At 37.4% G+C, this 18,936-nt stretch overlaps 1 protein-coding gene across 1 annotated transcript in view; it reads left to right on the top strand.

Annotated features, from left to right (window-relative positions):
- MTA3 (metastasis associated 1 family member 3) overlaps window positions 1–18,936 on the top strand; it is a gene marked incomplete at both ends in the record, with an annotated part of 133,409 nt that overhangs the window by 25,882 nt on the left and 88,591 nt on the right. The window contains 2 exons of the mRNA XM_084262065.1: window positions 8,273–8,336; window positions 9,382–9,499. Coding sequence (XP_084118191.1) covers window positions 8,273–8,336; window positions 9,382–9,499 — 182 coding nt within the window. The remainder of the gene's footprint in view (window positions 1–8,272; window positions 8,337–9,381; window positions 9,500–18,936) is intronic.

Genomic DNA, 18,936 nt, shown 5'->3' with positions numbered 1-18,936 from the left:
GACTCAACATAGCTATCTATGATATATGTGCATGTTTGTCATTATGAAGATGATTCATGTAATTGTAGTAAATCTATACCCTAATCTTTAATGGGGGGAGTATTAATCTGTCACCAGATGAACTAAGTGCTGCTTGTATTTCTTAGAAGATTATATGGTTGCTTGGCATAAGCAGCAAATTCAAGCTGTCTACATACTTGTGGCCACAATTCAGAAAAACTTCTCTGAACTCTTGATTCTGCAGTCCTAAGCTTTTTCTAACTTATGATTCCTTCTCGTACCCTATATTTAAAAAAAATAAATCAAAACAGGAAATTATCTTAAGATGTTCTTAGCTTGTTTTAGTTTCATTCCCACACAGAAAGGACTTAATGAGCGTTTTAAAGATCATGATTGCATAAGATCATTTTATTAAAAGCTGATTGATGTGACTGGGGAGAAGGTGAATAATCTTACAGAAAGCCCCGGTGCATGTGTGATACTGAAGGGCGTCCAAATAGTCAAATCATGAGAATTCTTGAATTTTTATCAAGAAATTTGGAGCGTCTGTGTTTTTACATGTAAGCTTACAAAAGAGTGTACTTTAACTTCTAAAGTATCAAGTTACAAGAATCTTAGTTTCCATCGGTTCTGGAATTGTTCCCTGTATTAGTTTAATACATTTTTATTCTCTTTAGTGTCTTACTTTTGGGGATGGGGAGAGTTGAGGGTGTGTTTCATTTTAGTGGTGGTGGTTATTAAATTATCCCTATTTCCTGGATAGACTAAAGTAACTTGACATCAGAAAAAGTAGCATAAGTATGTGCAGTTTATAAAAGTGTAGTACTACAGCCTGTAAGACTGTGATGCTCTTCAGAAGCATAGTAGACTCAGTTTTATCATACAGCTGTCTTTATGCTGTGCTTTCTTCATGATCTTGTCAGAACTCACTAACACTGCTACTTCAAACAATGAAGGGGTAGAGAAATACTTTTTTTTGTGGGATATCTTCATTTAAAACACACCAAATGGTCTGGAGCTCAAGACAGGGAAGATAATTTTATAGGAGAAATGTGACTTTTAAGGTGTGGCACTTTAGGATTTAGTGGTATTTCCTCAGGATTTCTAATTTTGGCATTCTTGGTAGATTGAAAGTTTCTGGTATGTGTGTGTGGGGAGTATGTATGCATTTGTATACCTTGTGTGTGTGTATGAGACACAGATTTTAGCTGATTTTTAAAAGCTTTCCTTGAGCCTTATCAGCCTGATTCAGTTTGTGGCATAAATCAAACTGGATAAGGAGTGAATCTACTTTGCATAGGCATGTGCTTACCTGATGATTTGGACTGTTAATAAAGGAATCCTTCCTTTCTGGATGGAGTTATTTAGAGCAAAGGAACTTTCAAAGCATGTCTGGTGGGTTGGAGGTGTTTTGTGTTTTGTTTGGCTTTTTTCAATAGAATTTTTGCATGGATTAAGATGCAAAGGACAGAATCTTGTTTTCAGATGTGGTTGATAGTCAGTACCAGTTACAGTATAAGAAAAAATGTATTTATCAGCAGAAGGTTGTCACTTAACTACCTGAATAGCCATATATATTGCCCTGCAGTGACATAATTATGAAGTAGGAGTCTTTCATACAGTGCAAAACTTTTACGTTCAGTTGCATGGAGAGATGTGTGTTGCTTCTGAGCTGGGCGACCTTGTAATATCACACTGAAAATTCATTCCTGAACAGCCTCCCATGGTTTTGTTCAGTACACGTGCATTGCTGCTGCTGTGCTAAAAGGTAACTTTTTTTTTGCTTTTAGCAAGAATTAATCCCTAGAGAAAAAATATGAATGACCTGAGTTTTCTAGAATAGTTTATAGAAAGTATATAAATGCTTATGTTGATACTGAAGTATTAAAACATGTAGTTTTACTGTGCCCAGGCCAAGAATAATGTACCTCTCTCTGTGGCACTCAGTGCAGTGTTCGTTCTGCCCAGTATTTTATTAACAGATCCTCTTCAGCTACAGAACACGAGACTCAATTGGTAATGTAGACTGGAACAGTAGTAGGGTCAATCCAGTTTCAAGTGATAATGTGTTAAAGCTTGATTCAAATACGTGTGTGTTCACAGATCCATCCATTTTCCTCAACATTTTCTCCAGCTGTTATAGTAAGGTCTTCTGGTAGAGTTCTTGAATGCTTTGGCTCTTCAACCAGCAACGTAATAGCTTAAACATAAAACGCATAAATTGTTGCTGAATGCATGGTGTCCTTTAATTTTTGTCTTTTTAAAATTTGTTTCATATTGGGAGTGCTTTGTCCTGATACGTAGCTGTCTAGTCACAATCTAAAAGTTGGAACCTTAAGAATATGCAAAAAAAATTTGTGTATTATCTACAAATGACTTTTAAATCCATGCCAGTTGTGCATGGCTGCTCCAAGAGACTGCCTTCAAATCTTACCAAATTGGAGTACTCAAAATCAGCACTCCAGCTCTAATTAAGATGAAAACTCTGCAATTTTTGACTAAAAGCCACATGCAGCATAAAAAGCCTGGGCCATACATGTGATCTCTGCATATGTTCAGATGCCAGACATATACTGGTTCATTTAGAGGTACATAAATCAATTTGCTCTGCACTCCGTTTCTAATCTTACTCGATAAAGAGTGTGTTAATTTGCAATACCAAGCTTATTGATCTGTCCTTTGACCACAGATACTCAATGGTTTGGGAGATCGGTATCATCTTGTTAGAGATACAGGTCCTGGTAGCATTCACCTGTCAAATGTTTTTTTGGTCTGTTTGGTTTTTATTGTGTTTGAGATGGCTCTGTAACTGAGAGCAGAGCCAAACTCAAGCCAGTAAGTTTTAATCAATACAATTCAGATCTTCCAGTATCTAGAATTGACAGAAGAATATTTTAAAAGTCAGCCTGTAGTTAGGGGTCTGTTGCAGATTTAAATCACTGTTGATGTTTTTATTTTCTTTTTTAGTGTTGTGAAATAGCTTGCTCTCCAATTGTAAATAACTTTGAAATCTGGAGAGATTGAAATTAGCTATAAAAACTGGTGTGTGTCTGTCAGCATTATTCTGTGCCCCTTAAACTGGACTTAAAATAAAAATAGTCTAGTATTCTTGTTAGTGGCTTCCCATAACTGGGGAGTCAATTTCAAATAATTAGCAGAAGTTCTTTGGACTCCACTCTTCCTAGTCTATGGTTTGGTAATCATCACTGCAATTTAGAGTGCTAAAGTAAGGGATCGAGACTTGGCACAAAGTGTTGTTGAATCTGAAATCTTAAAAACATTTTCGCATTTAAGACAGTTCTGGAAAAATCTTTTTTTTTTATGTGAGGGAGCTTGCTCCTCTACTCAATATCTGTATCTTTTTTCCTCCCCCTCTTTCCCTTTACGGTGAATATGGGAAAGGTTACTCCTGAGTTCTGTACAAAGCCTTTCAACCCGCTTCATTCCATACTCTTTTTTTTTTTTAGTTTAATCTCTGGTTGTCGTTGAAGTAACAGCATATGTTCAAATCAAATTAGATTTTCCTCACAAGCATAATATTTCCTAATATTCTGTCCTGTTATTTCATTCTCAGACTGTCTAGCTAGTGACTCACACTTCTGTGTTCCAATTCTCTTCTAAGACACCAGCATTTCTTGATGAAGATCAACAAGAGACATTTGGTATATCTGCACGGAATTACCCAGTATCATTCTGTCATATTCAGGAGGGCAATTAATAATTGTTGATAGCAAAATTTCTGCTGCTTCTGTGGGGTCATGCCTGCATCTATTATGTTCTTTCTTCAACTGAATGGCCAGTCAATGCATATCAAGTTTGATGGAGTTGATGGAAACCCAGAGTTCTGAGATTTCTTACATTGCATCCATCTTACCCAGACAACATCAGCATTACAATAGGAACCTACCTGGCATGATACCATACCAGTGAGGTTGCTTTTTCCACTCCTGTGGTTTGTCCTGGTTAACAGGCACTAAGTGTTTTGTTGCTTTTTAAATTTATTTCTGCAGTTTCTGTTGGCATACCTCCTGTCCCAAGCAATCTGCATTAAAATCAGATTTGTATCTCATGGGCTGTTCTACCTGGTGAAAACGTGAAGGCATAGCCTGCCAATAAAGTAGAATGGGTATTGTAGAGCTTTCCACAGGCTTAATGTTAAGCCCTCCCAGTAGTTAGTAGGGGATGTCCGGAAACAAACAAGGACTTCGCAAGTTCAAAACAGGTGCTGTTGATTTCCATTCATTTTGGTAGTTTGAATAGATCAGTGTTTGTATCACCTTTTAAAATTTTGGTGAAGGTTTAAACTGTATTTTTGATTACTCAAAGAATTAAACTTTAAAAGTCCAATTACCCAGACAGTGCGAACAAGAAGTCTTGGTTGGTGGCTTCCCCTCCCGCCCCTAGATGTGCATTAAGTGTGTCTTCTGGAAAAATTGGTGGTTTGCTCTGGGTTTAACCAGGCTATATTTACACCTTTTAATAATCTTGTATAGTAGCTTTTTCATAATGTCTCATGTAATAGCTTTGGTATGACTTTTTTCATACATCTTAAATTCTTGAGCTGGTTATCATTGTCTTGAGGCATGTGGAGTCCCAGAGCCCACTGACTGTGGTGACAACTGAGGTGGAGGTGTTAAACTTCTCTGCTTTGTCTGTGTCCCTGTCAGTAAGGTGACCATTCTCTTCAGTAATGGACCACTGTTCTCTCTGCTCCTCTGTCTTGTAAGTGTGTTTGAAAACCCCTTTCTTTTAGCTGTCACAGTATTGGGCAGCCTCAGCTCTGAGCTTGGCTGCATGAATTCAGAAGTTGTCAACCTACTGGTAGAATTACCTGAAGCAATTGAGCTTTTAACAAATGAGTGCGAAGTAATGTCTAAGATGTGCACACAGCTTTCACATGGTTAATGCTTTAAAGAGGTAAGTTATGAGTTGCAGCTCTGGTTCCTAGGACAGGAGAAACAATTTAATCCTGAGTGGTTTATGTGATAGAGGCTGGTAATACTATAAGCATATATACAAGCAAGCTTTGTTGTCTCTTTTTACTGCAAGACTTCTAAATTACTTTTTATTGCTGACTGATTTAATACTATAACAAGTTTTGTTGGTATTGTCAGCTCAGCGGAAGGACTTCTTATTTGTGACCAGTTTAAGTACAAAGTACATCTAAGATCCAAAAGAATTCTGAAGGGACAATTTAGTCTCATCAGAATTAAATTGTGAGGATGTGTAAGCTAACTTTTTGATCTGCAGTTATATCTACCTCACTGAAGTATCTGAACCTTTCCATCAACAGTAATACAAGATAAATTATGCTTACAGGAAGTAAAAATAACTTTTGAGGGAAAAGATCATAACCAGATATGTAATATTAATGATGTTAAGACCTTCTGATGCTATTTTCTAGTAATTCACCCTGTTGACTCCAGTTAGATCAATAGTGAAGCTTGGTTTAAGAATATAGTTAGAATCAGAGTAATATAAGAGCAAGAAAGTTTCATATCTGTATAAATGTTAGGCAACTCCAGTTTTTTGGTTGTGTGGGTTTTTTTCATTTCACAAAAGCTGGATAATTCTGTCTTAGTTTTGCCTTAGTTTGGCTAGTTTGGGGACACATTTCAGGGAGGAGAATCCACCAATAGAACAATGAAATGATGGTGTTATACTTTACCAGTCTAAATAATACTTGGAACTTTCAGAAATTCCAGCGTCTTTGCAAAGAGAGTATGATTGTGTTTTGTTCTGTAGCTGATTGTACAATCTGGTAAATGCAGTGTGTATTCTCTTTCATTTTATGTGTCTCTAGGTAGCTAGCTCTCACTTTTTTTCCTCTCTTGTCTAGGTTATAATAGTCAGATTTTATCCTGTGGTGTCGAATCTTTTATTTGGTATAGGTTCATCTGTCCCGGTTAGCTGAAATGGTTTAACAGCATTATTGAATGAGATTCCAGAATACTGTGAGAAGGATGATAATTTATTTACATCTGGAGAAGCTCTGGGTTTTTCCTAAGGTTTTTAGCCTTAGAAGACTTGGAGTTCTTTTCTCTAATGTGGTTTAAATCACACTAACTTTCTCTCCAGGGCATTTTGATTATTAGTATTGGAAGAAAGGGTGAAAAGTGCAGTGGTGGCTGGAGAATACTTAGGGACCTATCTCTGCAAATCATTATTCACTTATTTTATGGACATCCATGATTGAGAGATGCCAGAGTCAATATGAGCTAAATGCTTGGTTCAGTCTAGCAGATCAGTAGGCTGAGAGAATTTTCCTCTGGTGGAGAAGGAAAGAAAGAGAAGCTATATAAATGGTAGGCTTTTCTGTGATGCTTTTCTAAATAATTTGTATTAAGTATTGCAGGTTTCTAGATTATAGAAACTGGTAATTGTAATACAGAAAACTGTCTCTAATTTTGACTATAATTTACCTGTCTTGAAATAGTTATTTGGGTTTTAGGGGGATTTTTTTTGTGAGGGCTTCAGTATTTTTGGTTGGGGGGGTTGGGTGTTGTTTTTTTCATTCTAGTGTTGTGTTTACTACTATATGCCTAGTATTGTCTGTTTTGAGACTCTAGTCTGTGCATGTGTGTATAAAATATTACTTGTGTGTGACTCCAGCCATTAGATTATTAAAATGCTTTACAAAGAAATTAACATCAAACAGAATTTCACTCTTAGAAGACATGCTGGGGGCAATTAATCTTCTCTCTTAATGAAATAACTTTTGAACAACTTTTTTTTTTCTTTTTCAATTACCAGCAACAAGGTATAAGGTCAGTCAATACAATACTTTTGCAGTTACAATCAAAAGTGAAGGAATGCCTCTGCAGTAATTGGAGTTAAGAATCTGCTGTTTAGCTGTTTAGAAAGGTGGCAAACTGGCTTCATGGTGCAAGGTGTAATAATTTTTTAGGAGTGAGTATTGTGGAGTTATCAAGGTTAAAGGCGTCAAAAAAACCCCACATTCAAAGACACGATTGAAGGTAGGGAAGTTATCCTACTTCTCTGCTTCAGGAGTCTTTTCCTCTGCAGTTCTGTGTTGTGCTCAGATTTTTCTCACCTACCTTCCCACTATGACTCTTTGGTGATGTGGTTCTCCTGGCAAATCGAGATGAGGAGGAATTCAGGAGGTTATATACAGAGACCTAATGCGCGCTTTAATCCTGTTTCCTGTTACGTGCAGTGGTAATAAGGCATTAGCCGGGTATGTTTACTTAATGATCAGCTGTTAACAGTTGGCATCCAATGCCTGTGGTTGACTTTAACAGTCAGCATTCACTGAAATTAACTATGCTTTTTACCATAGCTTCTTTGCCGTTACCTTCAGATCCAGGAGGTCTCTACAAACAATTATCTTTTCCTTCTGGGTAGGGGTCCAATAGTCTTTTGTGTAGGCCACTGGAACTTCTGGTAAATATCAGCTGAACTGATAGGCTTTGAATAAAACTCAGATGCATGAGGTACACTGTGGTGTATGTAAGGGATAATAAATACCTGTTGTTATGCAGTGATGTTTCAGTTGAAAATGGCAGCAGTCGCTAGCAAGATGACTCAGCACACTTAACATTTTTAATACACATCTATGTGTGTTTCTTTAAAATGCCATTTGTTAAAAATAATTCTGCTGATTATTTGCAGAGATGGTGGGGACTGAGGCCTTTGAGGCCAAAAGAATGTTGGAGAAGAAGGGAGAGGGCAGAAAAAGGGGCCAAATCAGTGCCAGTGCTGAGTAAGGGGAAGCTTTCTACTGGCAGTCCGCACAGAAACACGTGGTAGCTAGCATTTTAGTGTGGCCAAAGAAGAAACAAATAGAACTCCATGATTAATCATTAGAAATAATTCAGTTCAAAGAAAGATAAATAGGATGGGGTTTTTACAGGCCATTGGTAAAAAATTTGCATTGTTTCTAGTTTGAGTTATTTGTTTTCCAAATTAGGCACTGCATTTACTGGAGGTAAATCACTTGGAAGTGATGTTTCATTCATTCAAGCCTTTTTATTGTATGTCTTACCATTTCCGCCTGGTTCCTCTTCTTCCTTCATTGCTGCTCTGTTTCTGAAACTATTTCCCAGTTTGGCAGAATTCTTATCTGAGTGCTTGTGTTAGTACAGCCATCAATTTTGTACTTTTAAGATACATCAAAGCAACAGCAAAGTGCATTTATGCAGGTATACTTTAAACTTTTATATTTAAAATAGGGTAATTTTCTTGCAAATAACTTTCTGACTTTCTGAAAAATTGAAATTTTTATTAAAAGTTCTTCCTTCTGTTTGTGTAGGGGAAAATGCAGTGTTGCGCTTCTGAATGAGACAGAATCTGTGCTGTCATACCTGGAGAAAGAGGTAATATGTCACTTCTATTTGGGTAAATACTAAGGTGGGTTTATGGTTTTTTACAGCTGTATTTTTTAATAAATGGGAAACAGTTTGGCAGGTTTTTGTTTTTTTTCCCTGAATGATAAGTTAGAAAAAATGCATTGTTGAAAACACTGTTTTTTAAGACACTGGATAAAAACATAATTGATAATCTTAAATTGCAATTTTATTATGAGTATGGTTATATTTAAAATAATTTATTTTTCTTTTCCCCTAGAGGTGTTCTATCAATAAGAATCTTCCATAGTCAATGGACAGAGAGAGAAAGAGGCTCCTGTAGAGGGCAACTTAGCACAGGAGTTTAATTTTAAGGGCTCTGAGTTATTGTATGGAAAGTATTTTCTTGCCTTTCATTTCCTGTGGAAAGAACTTAGGGAGCTTAACTTTACCAGAGGGGAAGAAAATTCCCCAAGAATTTGAAAGGTAATGGTATTGCAAAATACTTACAAAATAAATGTATTTTTCTTTGGATTGTCTTAATATAATATCAGGTAGACAGTATTTTTTAGTGGAAATAATCATGATTTTATTCTTAAATTTTTACTCCAAAGCCACTGATAATCAGTGAAAATGTATCTGAAAGCAAGACTTGCCCTATATTCCAGGTGACTCTACCAGTATGCCAATACCATTTTTGTGTAAGCTCTTTTCAGACACAGTGGCTTATGCTTTTTAAGACTGATAATGCAGTCAGTGTGGTAGAGATATTTAGGAGGAGGAACATGTTAAATTCAGAAAGCAGTTAACATCAATTATTTTCAAATCCATTGATAGATTTTTGGATATGAATCTTTTAGGTATTGCTCTGTTCTGACTTAACTCTTAGCAATGAGAGAAGCTTCAGTTAGCCATTTGAAAGTCCTCATGAAACTTCTGCATTATTTAAAATAAGGATTAGCGTACCAAAGCTGTGCTCTGTGAAGGTGTGCAAGTGAGGTGTCTTTAATGATTTGGATTTACCAACCTAATTTTAAAAATCATTATGCTGTTGCAAATGTGTTTTCTTTTTTAGGATACATTTTTTTATTCACTGGTGTATGATCCATCTCTGAAAACACTTTTAGCAGACAAGGGAGAAATCAGAGTGGGGCCGAGATATCAAGCAGATGTGCCAGACATGCTTGCAGAAGGTAAATGTATGATTTTGATTAGTCAAAAAAAACCCCCAACCTCTCATCTTGGATTTTTACTTATGCTTGACTTTCTGAACTAAACTAATCAGCATACAGGCAGAGAAAGTAAAATAATAAGGCTTAGAAAATCAGTGAATACCAGCAGATACTGCCAGTTTGTGCATAACACAATTTAGCTATTTGGTGGTTTTTTATTTAATTGCTTAATCTGGTTAGTCTGATAGAGACCTCATGGACGGAAGATGCTGAGGACTAACCTGTTTTGTAGAATAATAACATGGTAGCAAAACAAGGGGAAACCATATTCTTTCTCTGCCTTTTAAAACAGACTTTGTATGGAGAGTGTGTCCTTATGTCTTTTTAAAAATAAAATACTGCTTCCATCAAAACATATTGTCTGTTTTCTAGCAGGACTGAAATAAATGTTTAAGGCCTTGGCATATCTTTTAAAAAATACCAGCGATTTTATTTTAATTTACTTACTTGTAATGTAGCATAACTACCTGTGCCTTAGTCTTTTGCTTCGTAGGAACTTAATCTTTTTAAACAAAATTTCAAGTACACTATTTATTTAGTGTTTGGATGTTACTTAGGAAGCATGCACAGCTGTGTCTTGTAGTGGTTGTGTTTATATTTACTTAGTAAATTTCAGACTGAGCTGGTTTTGTCAGTCAAATATGTACTCTACATTGAATGCTTATAAAGGGAAAAAAAATCCTGAGAAATATCTAGGCATAGATACTATTTTCAGGAATGTTGGAATTTATTCCTTAATAAGAAAATATGATGTGACAGGAATATCACTTGCAGTAAGTCAGAGGAGTTCTGAATACCACAAATACATATTTTTGTAACCTTAAATGGTGTGGTTTTGTCGACTGCCTTTTTTTCCTTGCTATTCATTTGCTTTGATACAAAACAAGCATTGTTTCTACAAAGGTTATGTAATAAGCTGTATAAAACAAGAATGATTTTATTTCTGGTAAGTGGTTAAATGGATGCTGCTCAGTAGCTCACCTGCGTTATTGCTCTGATACTTCTTTTAATAACCATAAATAAACCTTAGGACATCTTTTCCAGAGTTGTTTATAAGATGTATAGACTTGTTTCAGAACAAGTTTATGACTGGAATATGATACAGTACTATTCTTGCTGTAAAATGTGCCTTTTGTGGGGAAATTAATAATTATGTAGGCATTCATATGCTCAAGAGGAAAGTTTTCCACAGGCTGAAGAGAAAATGACTGACTCAGTGTGTCTGTTGAGTAGCCAGGAAGTATTGATGTGCTTCCGAAGTAGCTTGTTGAATTGTTGAATTTCAGGACAATCTGGAGCTGTCTGCCAGACAGGAAGTCTTTTCTACTGAGTTCTGCTACTTAAGTTACCGAAGACAGAGCCTAATGAAGGCTACATATAAAGTAAATGGGTTTTTTCCTGTGGAATTTTTGCTTATTTAATTTTTTTTCTAAAATGAAATTTTCTTTTTATTAGGAGTTAAATTACTAAGTTATTCTGGAGCTTAATTTTCTGAGTTAAATCTGTGATTCACTAAAATAAGTAGATCTTTTGCTTACCTCATGAAGACAGGATTTCACTGTATATTACTGTCTTGTTTATTTCACACCCCATTAATCCCCAAAGTGCAGTAAGTGATGCAGTCTTCTTGTTGTCTTTAATAGGCAATAATAGTCCATAAATTATTAAGGTTCAGAAACACCAAGCTGCCCATAAACCAAAGATCAGGTGGTATACAGAGCACTTTTTTGGCAGTTTAGTTGGATTAATCTGAACTTATTTCCAGTAGCTGGTAGAAAAGAATGAATTTGGTTTTAGAAGGATAAAAGTGTCTCAACTATTGTAGTTTTGACTTGATTGCTTTTTACATGTTTTTGTAGCCTTCTGACCTTCAAGGAAAAGATGATTGAGCTGTTAGTATATTAATGTGTTAGGTGGCTTCAAGGGGGAACCAACAGCAACCCCAGAGTGCCTGGGGGAATTTGTTGAGGAGACAGACAGGTTCTTGACAGTGGTGCATAGAGGGAAGATGATATAAACCAGAGGTAACTTGAAATGAGAAGTCCAGAATGGCCATGGGCAGAAATTTTTGTTTCTGTGAATGGTCAGATGATGGAACAAGTACCCAGGGAGGTTGTGTCATTTCTGTCCTTAGATGTTTTCAAGTGGGTGAAGCTGTGGTCTGACCTCACAGCTGAGCCTGCTTTGAGGAGGAGGTTGGGCTGCAGAGGTCCCTTCCAGCTTGAACTGATTCTTCTGTGGTGCTCCAGCTTAACAGATTCATCCCAGCCTTCTGCTGTACCCTGTGGCAGGGTTTCTTTATCTGTAGGGAAGGAATTTGAACTGGAGCTTTATTATTTAATCTTTATTAAACAATTATGTGAGTGGACAGTTATTTAATCAAAATGCCTGTGCTTCAAATATTATTTCAGGCCACATCTTTCCCTGCTTCCTGCAGTTGTATTTCGTTAAAGGAAGCTGCAAGAAGGACATGGGAGGTTTAGGTTGAACGTTGGCAAGAGGTTCTTTGTTGGGGGTGGAGGGGACACATTGGGTACTGGAGGAGGCTCCCCAGGGAAGTGGTCACAGCACTGAGCTTGGCTGAGTCCAAGAAGCATCTGGATGATGCGCTCAGCCCCATGCTCTGACTTGGCTGGCCCTGTGGGGAACCAGAAGGTGGACTTGATGATCCTTGTGGATCCCTTCCAACTCAGGATATATTGTATGATCTCAAACTGCTACTTGGTCACCTTTCACTCCAGTGATGAAGCTGGGTAGTGACTTCTCTGTATGTGTTTGGTCATTATCATTAGTGTGCTCAGTTTCAGCTGACTTTTCCATAAAGGCTTGAAGATAGTATGTTGTGCTTTTTAGCAAATCTCAGCCTAAAAATAAAAGGAACATCTGAGTATTAGGAAGGGCAAGCACTAATATTGAGCTAACAGCATTCATACCACCAAAAAGTCTTCAGTATGATTAGATTATAATGCTGCAATATAAGAAAAAGTTCAAGGTATGTACAGTATGATTCCGTTAACAGAGCAACTAGTAACTTTTTAAAAGTTGTTTCTGTATTATAAAAACATGGGGTAATTTCTGTGATTTCGTGCAAACCCACCAGCTAGAAAGTAGAGGGATGTAACCTCTGAACGTTCTCTACCCATCTAGAGTTGCACAGGTAGCTGAAGGGTGCCTTTGGGCACACAAAGATTCCCAGCCTATGATCAGCAGCATCACAATGGCAGCAGTTTGCAACTATCAGTGTGCACCCGCTTATCTAAACAGTGGAAAGTGCCTGGTAAGAATGTTTTAGTGCTAATTAATTGCCTGTGTATAGTAGCAGCTTCTGTCAGCTCATCTAGCTCTGTTCATAGTGCTGCTGAGAGGATGCTGAGAGCTGAGCAAGTCACATGGAGCTAAAGATCACTAGGGAAAACAGGCATGTCAGAGTGGGAAGTGTGATGATGGATGCATGAAGGGTTAAGGTTGATTGGCAGTTGGTGGAAATGAGATTTTAGTCTCTGTGTAGAGGTATATAGAAGGAGATAAGCATGAAGAGGTTGACAGGTGTGGTGAGGAACGATAGGTTTAGAGGTCTATCTAGAGAAAAGGCTGCTAGTACTAATAAGTACTGCTAGTCCTAATTGAGTACTGCAACTGGCAGTAGCAAACTATTTGGAGATCCCTGTTTTAATTAGTCTGGAGGGCTGAGCTTAATTAAAGTCCCTGTTACAGAGATCTCTGTGTACTGCTGCATGGAGTACTTTTTTTCTCATCTAATGGTCCCCTCCCAGCTGCAGTCCTGTTCCTTGCCCAGTGAAAGGAGACCACTGTTCTGGAGAGTTCTTTGTGGAGCAAGAATCTAACACAGGTAGAACAAAGAGTTAAGTAGTTGGGCTGGTAGGGAAGAGAAGTACCCTCTTGCTAAGACATTGAGAGGAAGAAGAATTAAGAGTCTCTGAAACGGAGGAAAAGGTAGCCTGTAGAAAAGACATTCTGTACAAAGTATTGTGTTTCTTTTTTTTTAATAAATGAAATTATAAACCATATTCAAATTATATGTATAAAAGCCCAGAGTCCCTCTTGTACATCTGAAAATATCCAGAGGGCACCTAGAAGTAGTACTTGCTGTGCAGTCAGTTCAGTTTCATGAAGGCAAGGCATTTTAGAATGAGTGACGTTCAGGTAGTTGAGTGCTTAAGTAAGTAGGGAAATGGTATTGGGGAAAACTGAGGTGTAAAATTTGGGTGGCATTCAAAGAACTTGTATCCAAGATTCTAAAGCTTTTCTCTGCTATGAAAAAGAACATAGTAATTCCTTTTTAGGTATATCCTGATGTAACCTGGGGTTTTTTGCGTCTTACAGAGACTCAGTTGTAAGATTATGTTGTTTTTAATGGACCAGATATATCTGATAGGCTTGAACTATGAGTTTAATAGTTGCTATTAATGGTTGGGAATATTGGAATTCCAAGATTTTAGGTTTAAAAATCGTATAACTGAAGAGACAAATAAGGAACATACTGTTTGGATTTTTAACGTTATGTAAGTGCAGGATTTATCTACTCCATGTATTGCATTCTCTGGTTCGTTCAGTGTTTCCCATATTCACTGAAACTTTGTTTCATTTGATAAATGAAACACATGTTTTAGAATAGTGGAACTCAACTGTAACCTCATGAGGAGGGATCTGTTCTAAGACTTAGAAAAACCTCTCATTTATTGGAAGAACCACTGCTGAGTTTTGAAATCACTAGCCAGAGACCTGCAGGAGTTGTTTGAATGGTGAAACTGATTCTGTTACCAAAAGTCTGTGTGCAATTAGTGTTGATGTAGTTGCAATTATTTCCTGCTGTAAGAAAATTTATCAGGTAATATGAAGCATTTTTAGAATATTCTATATTCTAATATTATGTATTAACAATTGGAGAGACGTGAAATTGTTAGACTCTGAAGACATATCATGTGTGGCTATGAGAGGTGTCTGACAGGATAAACAATCATAGAATTGTAGGGGTTGGAAGGGACCTCAAGAGGTCATCGGGTCCAACGCCCAATACTTCTTACTGTCCTCTCAATTTTCAGAAAGTATGGTCTGTAATTTCATTTAAGTGAGATATGAGAACTGAACACATGAGTATAATAAGCAGTTCTTCGAAAATAAAATTCAGAAAATATTGCCCTTTTTTCCTGAGTTTAGTATTTCGCAAATAGTTTATATCTAGCCTTTGGGTTTTAACTGGCTTTAGGAGGTCATGAGGACTGATGATTTTGAGGCCACATGGTCCTGAAGTAGTTACTGTTTCCTTCTTGAGTGAACCAAATTGCAATTACAAGAGTAAATCAGTAGATTTAGTTTAACCCCAGTTGCATAGGTACAGTCATCAAAATTGCTTTTCCTGTGCACAGAGAAGGTGACAATAACTGTGTCAGCTTTAGGCTTTTTGATGAGCAGTATGTTGGTGTGTGAGGAAAAGGTTTTCATGGAAAAAGCTGTCAACTATAAAATATGATTTTTGGATTAGATGGAAGAAATCATTTGTGTAGCAGCTTGTGCACCTCTTTTGTTTTGCATACAGAAGTTTGGGTGTCCGGATGTCCTGTCAGTTCAAGGTGACCTTAATGAGATCTAGACAGCAGAAAGCACAGCTCAAATTCTGATATCAGAACTACCTTCAGTAGCGAGTATAAAAGGAAACATTTGTGCTAAACTTGTATTTCCTTCAAGAAGATGTTCAGGAACCTTGCAGAAATCTATTCCGTCGAGTTCAGTGTGAAATACATTGAAGCTTCAAAGTTATTGGAGAATGTAGTAAGTTAGCGGCAAAATAAACTGTAATTTCAAAATACCAGTCAGTACTTCAAACTGCCAGAAGTAGAGGCATTTGTTTAACATCTTTGTTGGTGACATGGAGCAGTGGGATTAAGAACACCCTCAGCAAGTTTGTTAACATCACATTGTGTGGTGCAGTCAACATGCTGGAGGGAAGGGATGCCATCTAGAGGGACCTTGACAGGCTTGGGTAGTGGGCCTGTTTGAACCTCATGGAGTTCAACAAGGCCATGTTGCAAGGTCCTACCCATGGGTCAGGGCAATCCCAAGCATAAATACAGCGAAGTGGAGAATAAACTGAGAACAGTTCTGAGGAGAAGGACTTCAGGATGTCTGTGGATGAAAAGCCCAACGTGACACAGCAGTGTGCACCTGCAGCCCAGAAAGCCAGCTGCATCCTGGGCTCTGCTTTTGTGAGACCCCCCCTGGAGTAATGCATCCAACTCAGGGGTCTCCAATACTAGATTGACTTAGAGCTGTTGGACTGAGGCCAAAGGAGGGTCACAAAGATGATTATATGGAGGCAGTCTGAGAAAGTTGGGCTTTTTCAGCCTGCAGAAGAGAAGGCTCTGGCAAGACCTTTGAGCAGCCTTTCAGCATTTATAGGGGGCCTACAGGAAAGCTGAAAAAGGGACTGTTTACAAGGGCATATAGTAGCAGGACAAGGGGTAATGGGTTTAAGCTGAAGACAGGTAGATTAGACATTAGGAAGAAATTCCTCCCTGTGAGGGTGATGAGGCCCTGGCACAGGCTGCCCAGAGGACCTGTGGCTGCCCCCTTCCTAGCAGTGTTCAAGGCCAAATTGGATGGGGCTTTGGGCAACGTGGGCTACTGGAGGGTGTCCCTGCCTGTGTCAGGGGGGTTGGAACTAGGTGGTATTTGAGGTCCCTTCCAACCCAAACCATTCTATGGTTTTTGAAGGCAATTGATTCTCCTAAAAGATGATGACTCTGTATTTTAATGAAGTTTTCCAAAGGAATACCTGGAACAAAAGATACAGCAAGCAGATTCAGGAGTTCCTAGTTGTTGAAATTGGAATAGAATGCAAGACAGAAAAGGGGTGATTGTTCTGATCCAGTAAGACCTTTATGGTCAGAGTAGAACGTTGCTGAGACTTGCTTCATGTCAGCTGAAGATGGGTATTTAAAAGGTACCAGGGTATGTTTAAAGTTAGATAAGATGAATCTCAATAAATATATCAGAATAAAACCTCTGTTAATTTGAATTCAGATAGTTTTTTTCTCAAATGGAGTTTCTGGTGGTTGCACTTTTCATTTTGAATAAACATGAAAATTTTTTCTATACCTTCTAAATGGAAGGTTTTTCTTGAGGGTTAACAAATTTAAATATGCTAGTCACTTGTCTGATTTGCAGGTTTTTTTCTTGTTACTAAGCTCAGTGGAGATTTTTTTTGTAATTAACTGTCAAGTTCATGATCATCTCAAATAGTAAAATACTCACTACTATATTGTTACTGTAAAATTCTAATAGGATTATGATATCTTTAACGTCAATCTTCCCAGTCTCTCTACTAAGGACCTAAATTGATTTAAGTGCTGGGCAATTAAATGCATGTTTTGTAGACTTTTTTTGTCGGTTTTACTATAAATTAAATAAAGCACATGTAAATGGCCTCTTTGTGCCTGATCTTGGTAGAGGCATCATTTACTTCTGCCTGACCTTGCCAGATGCAAGGGAAATCCGTTGCTAGGGTTGCAGCCCCCATATACTGCATAAGCTCAATAACATATTTGGAAGCTTTGCATTATAAAACATAGTGGTTTATGAAGTGTATTCAGTAATGTTATTGGAGAATGTTTGTTGCCTTTTGGTATAATTCATTGAGGTATTGTGTGTGTTTTTAGGTTTTGATCAAACAAGCAGTTACATGGATTAAGTTGTAGACTTACTATACTTGCAGTATTCTTATATAATGTGTTAATGGAAATTTGAGCTTCGGTTTTCAGATAATTCACAACTACTGTGGCAACAGTCAAGTGAACATTAGAAGAGTTGGAAATTGTGCTGTTTGGCAGTTACACCTTGTAAAACTCTCAGTTGAGGAAAGCTGTTCAGGTTGTTCTGCTTGGGAACTGTTACAATGGTTTTTTTTTTTAATCCCTGTCTCTGCCCTGAAATATAAAAGTAAGTCTAGCTTTCTCAAGCCTTGTGCTTTGTACTTGAAGTCAGTTGGAGTTGGAGTCATCACAACAGGAGAGCTGTGATTTCCCCTGCTGTCTTCAGCTTCCTGAGGAGACCTAGGCATGGGCTGTGCTGCATTGTCAGCGTGGCAGGTTGTGCATGATTGCTGTCGGAAGGATTTCTTTATTAATAATAGCTGTGGAGCCTTGGCTGAGATTGTTCACATGCTAAATGAGTTCTGTCAGGTAGTCAGGCTTATGAAGGATACAGTTATTTATTGTATGCTGTGCATGTGCTTATTATCCCAAATAATGTACCGCAGAGAGCCCTCAAATCGCCTTGCAAGCAGCAGCATCTTAGGGTTTAATTGGCTTTGCTGTTTTTTTTCTACCTCAGTAACTTTGCCTAAATGGACTTATTGTAAGTTAACGTTTTTGTGTCCATTGCTGTTTTAAGTCTGGGTTTCTTTAAAGTTTATTCTGTACAAAATGAAAAACAAGTACCAGATGTGGATGAAATATGGTTTTTACACTTGAATAAGTCAAAATACACTTCATCCTTAAAAAAAAAAACCCTCTAAATTATATGTTTTGTTTAAATTTATGCAGATGAGTAGCCCTGTTTATCTTTAGAATATTGCAGTCAAAGGGAACTTGCATAATAATAGCAGGAAGTTTATGTAAAAAAAATTCAGGACTAGAAATTTCATTTTAAATTAATGCTGTGGGTTGTTGAGTTTTTTTAAGGATACAAAGTCTGTGCATTGTAGTATCCCTCTTTCCAAAACAAGTATTCTTGATATTGTAAATATTCATATGGAGTGTGGTACTGTTGTTACTTATACACAGAACCATTTTCACTGTGCTTTCCTGAAAAATTACCTCCCATGTTGGTATTACAGAAATTCAGAAATTGCAATCTTTCTGTATTCAGATTGGAATAGATTCTAGACCACAGACTACCAAACCAAAAAATTAATTTAACAAGAAGGTGAGGGGGAGGGAATCTTGGTGCAAGTTACATAGTACAGCTTTATTCACAGATACCAACAGAGTACAAGAAGCCAATTACAAAGTGAATTTGGAATTCTTTTCATTAGTTGAATTCTTGCCCTTGCCTTTGAACTGAAGGTGACCTTTTAGCTTTATGCAATAGATTAATTTAGGTCGTTACCTTTAGAATGGCCATAAAAAAGCTAAAAAAGAAGGACTTTCTATTATTTCATTTCTGTAACAGTGGGGATTCTACCTAAATGTGATTTAATGTAAGGACTGTAAAGTGAGGAATGACGTGATGTTAGGACATTATGCCTCCATCTTCTCTGATCTGTGGGAGTTCCTTTTTTGCATCCTGTTCTACAGGGGTTTGGGAAAGAGGCAGCCTTACTCCCTTTTTTTGTCCAGCACTTTCTGTTCCTGTAAGCCAGCCATTCATAGAATCATAGA

The sequence above is a fragment of the Gallinula chloropus genome, assembly GCF_964237585.1.
Source record: "Gallinula chloropus genome assembly, chromosome: 3".
Classification (NCBI taxonomy): Eukaryota; Metazoa; Chordata; class Aves; order Gruiformes; family Rallidae; genus Gallinula; species Gallinula chloropus.
Note: the sequence above shows the minus strand (reverse complement) of the source record. Positions and strands in the feature narration are given on the sequence as shown.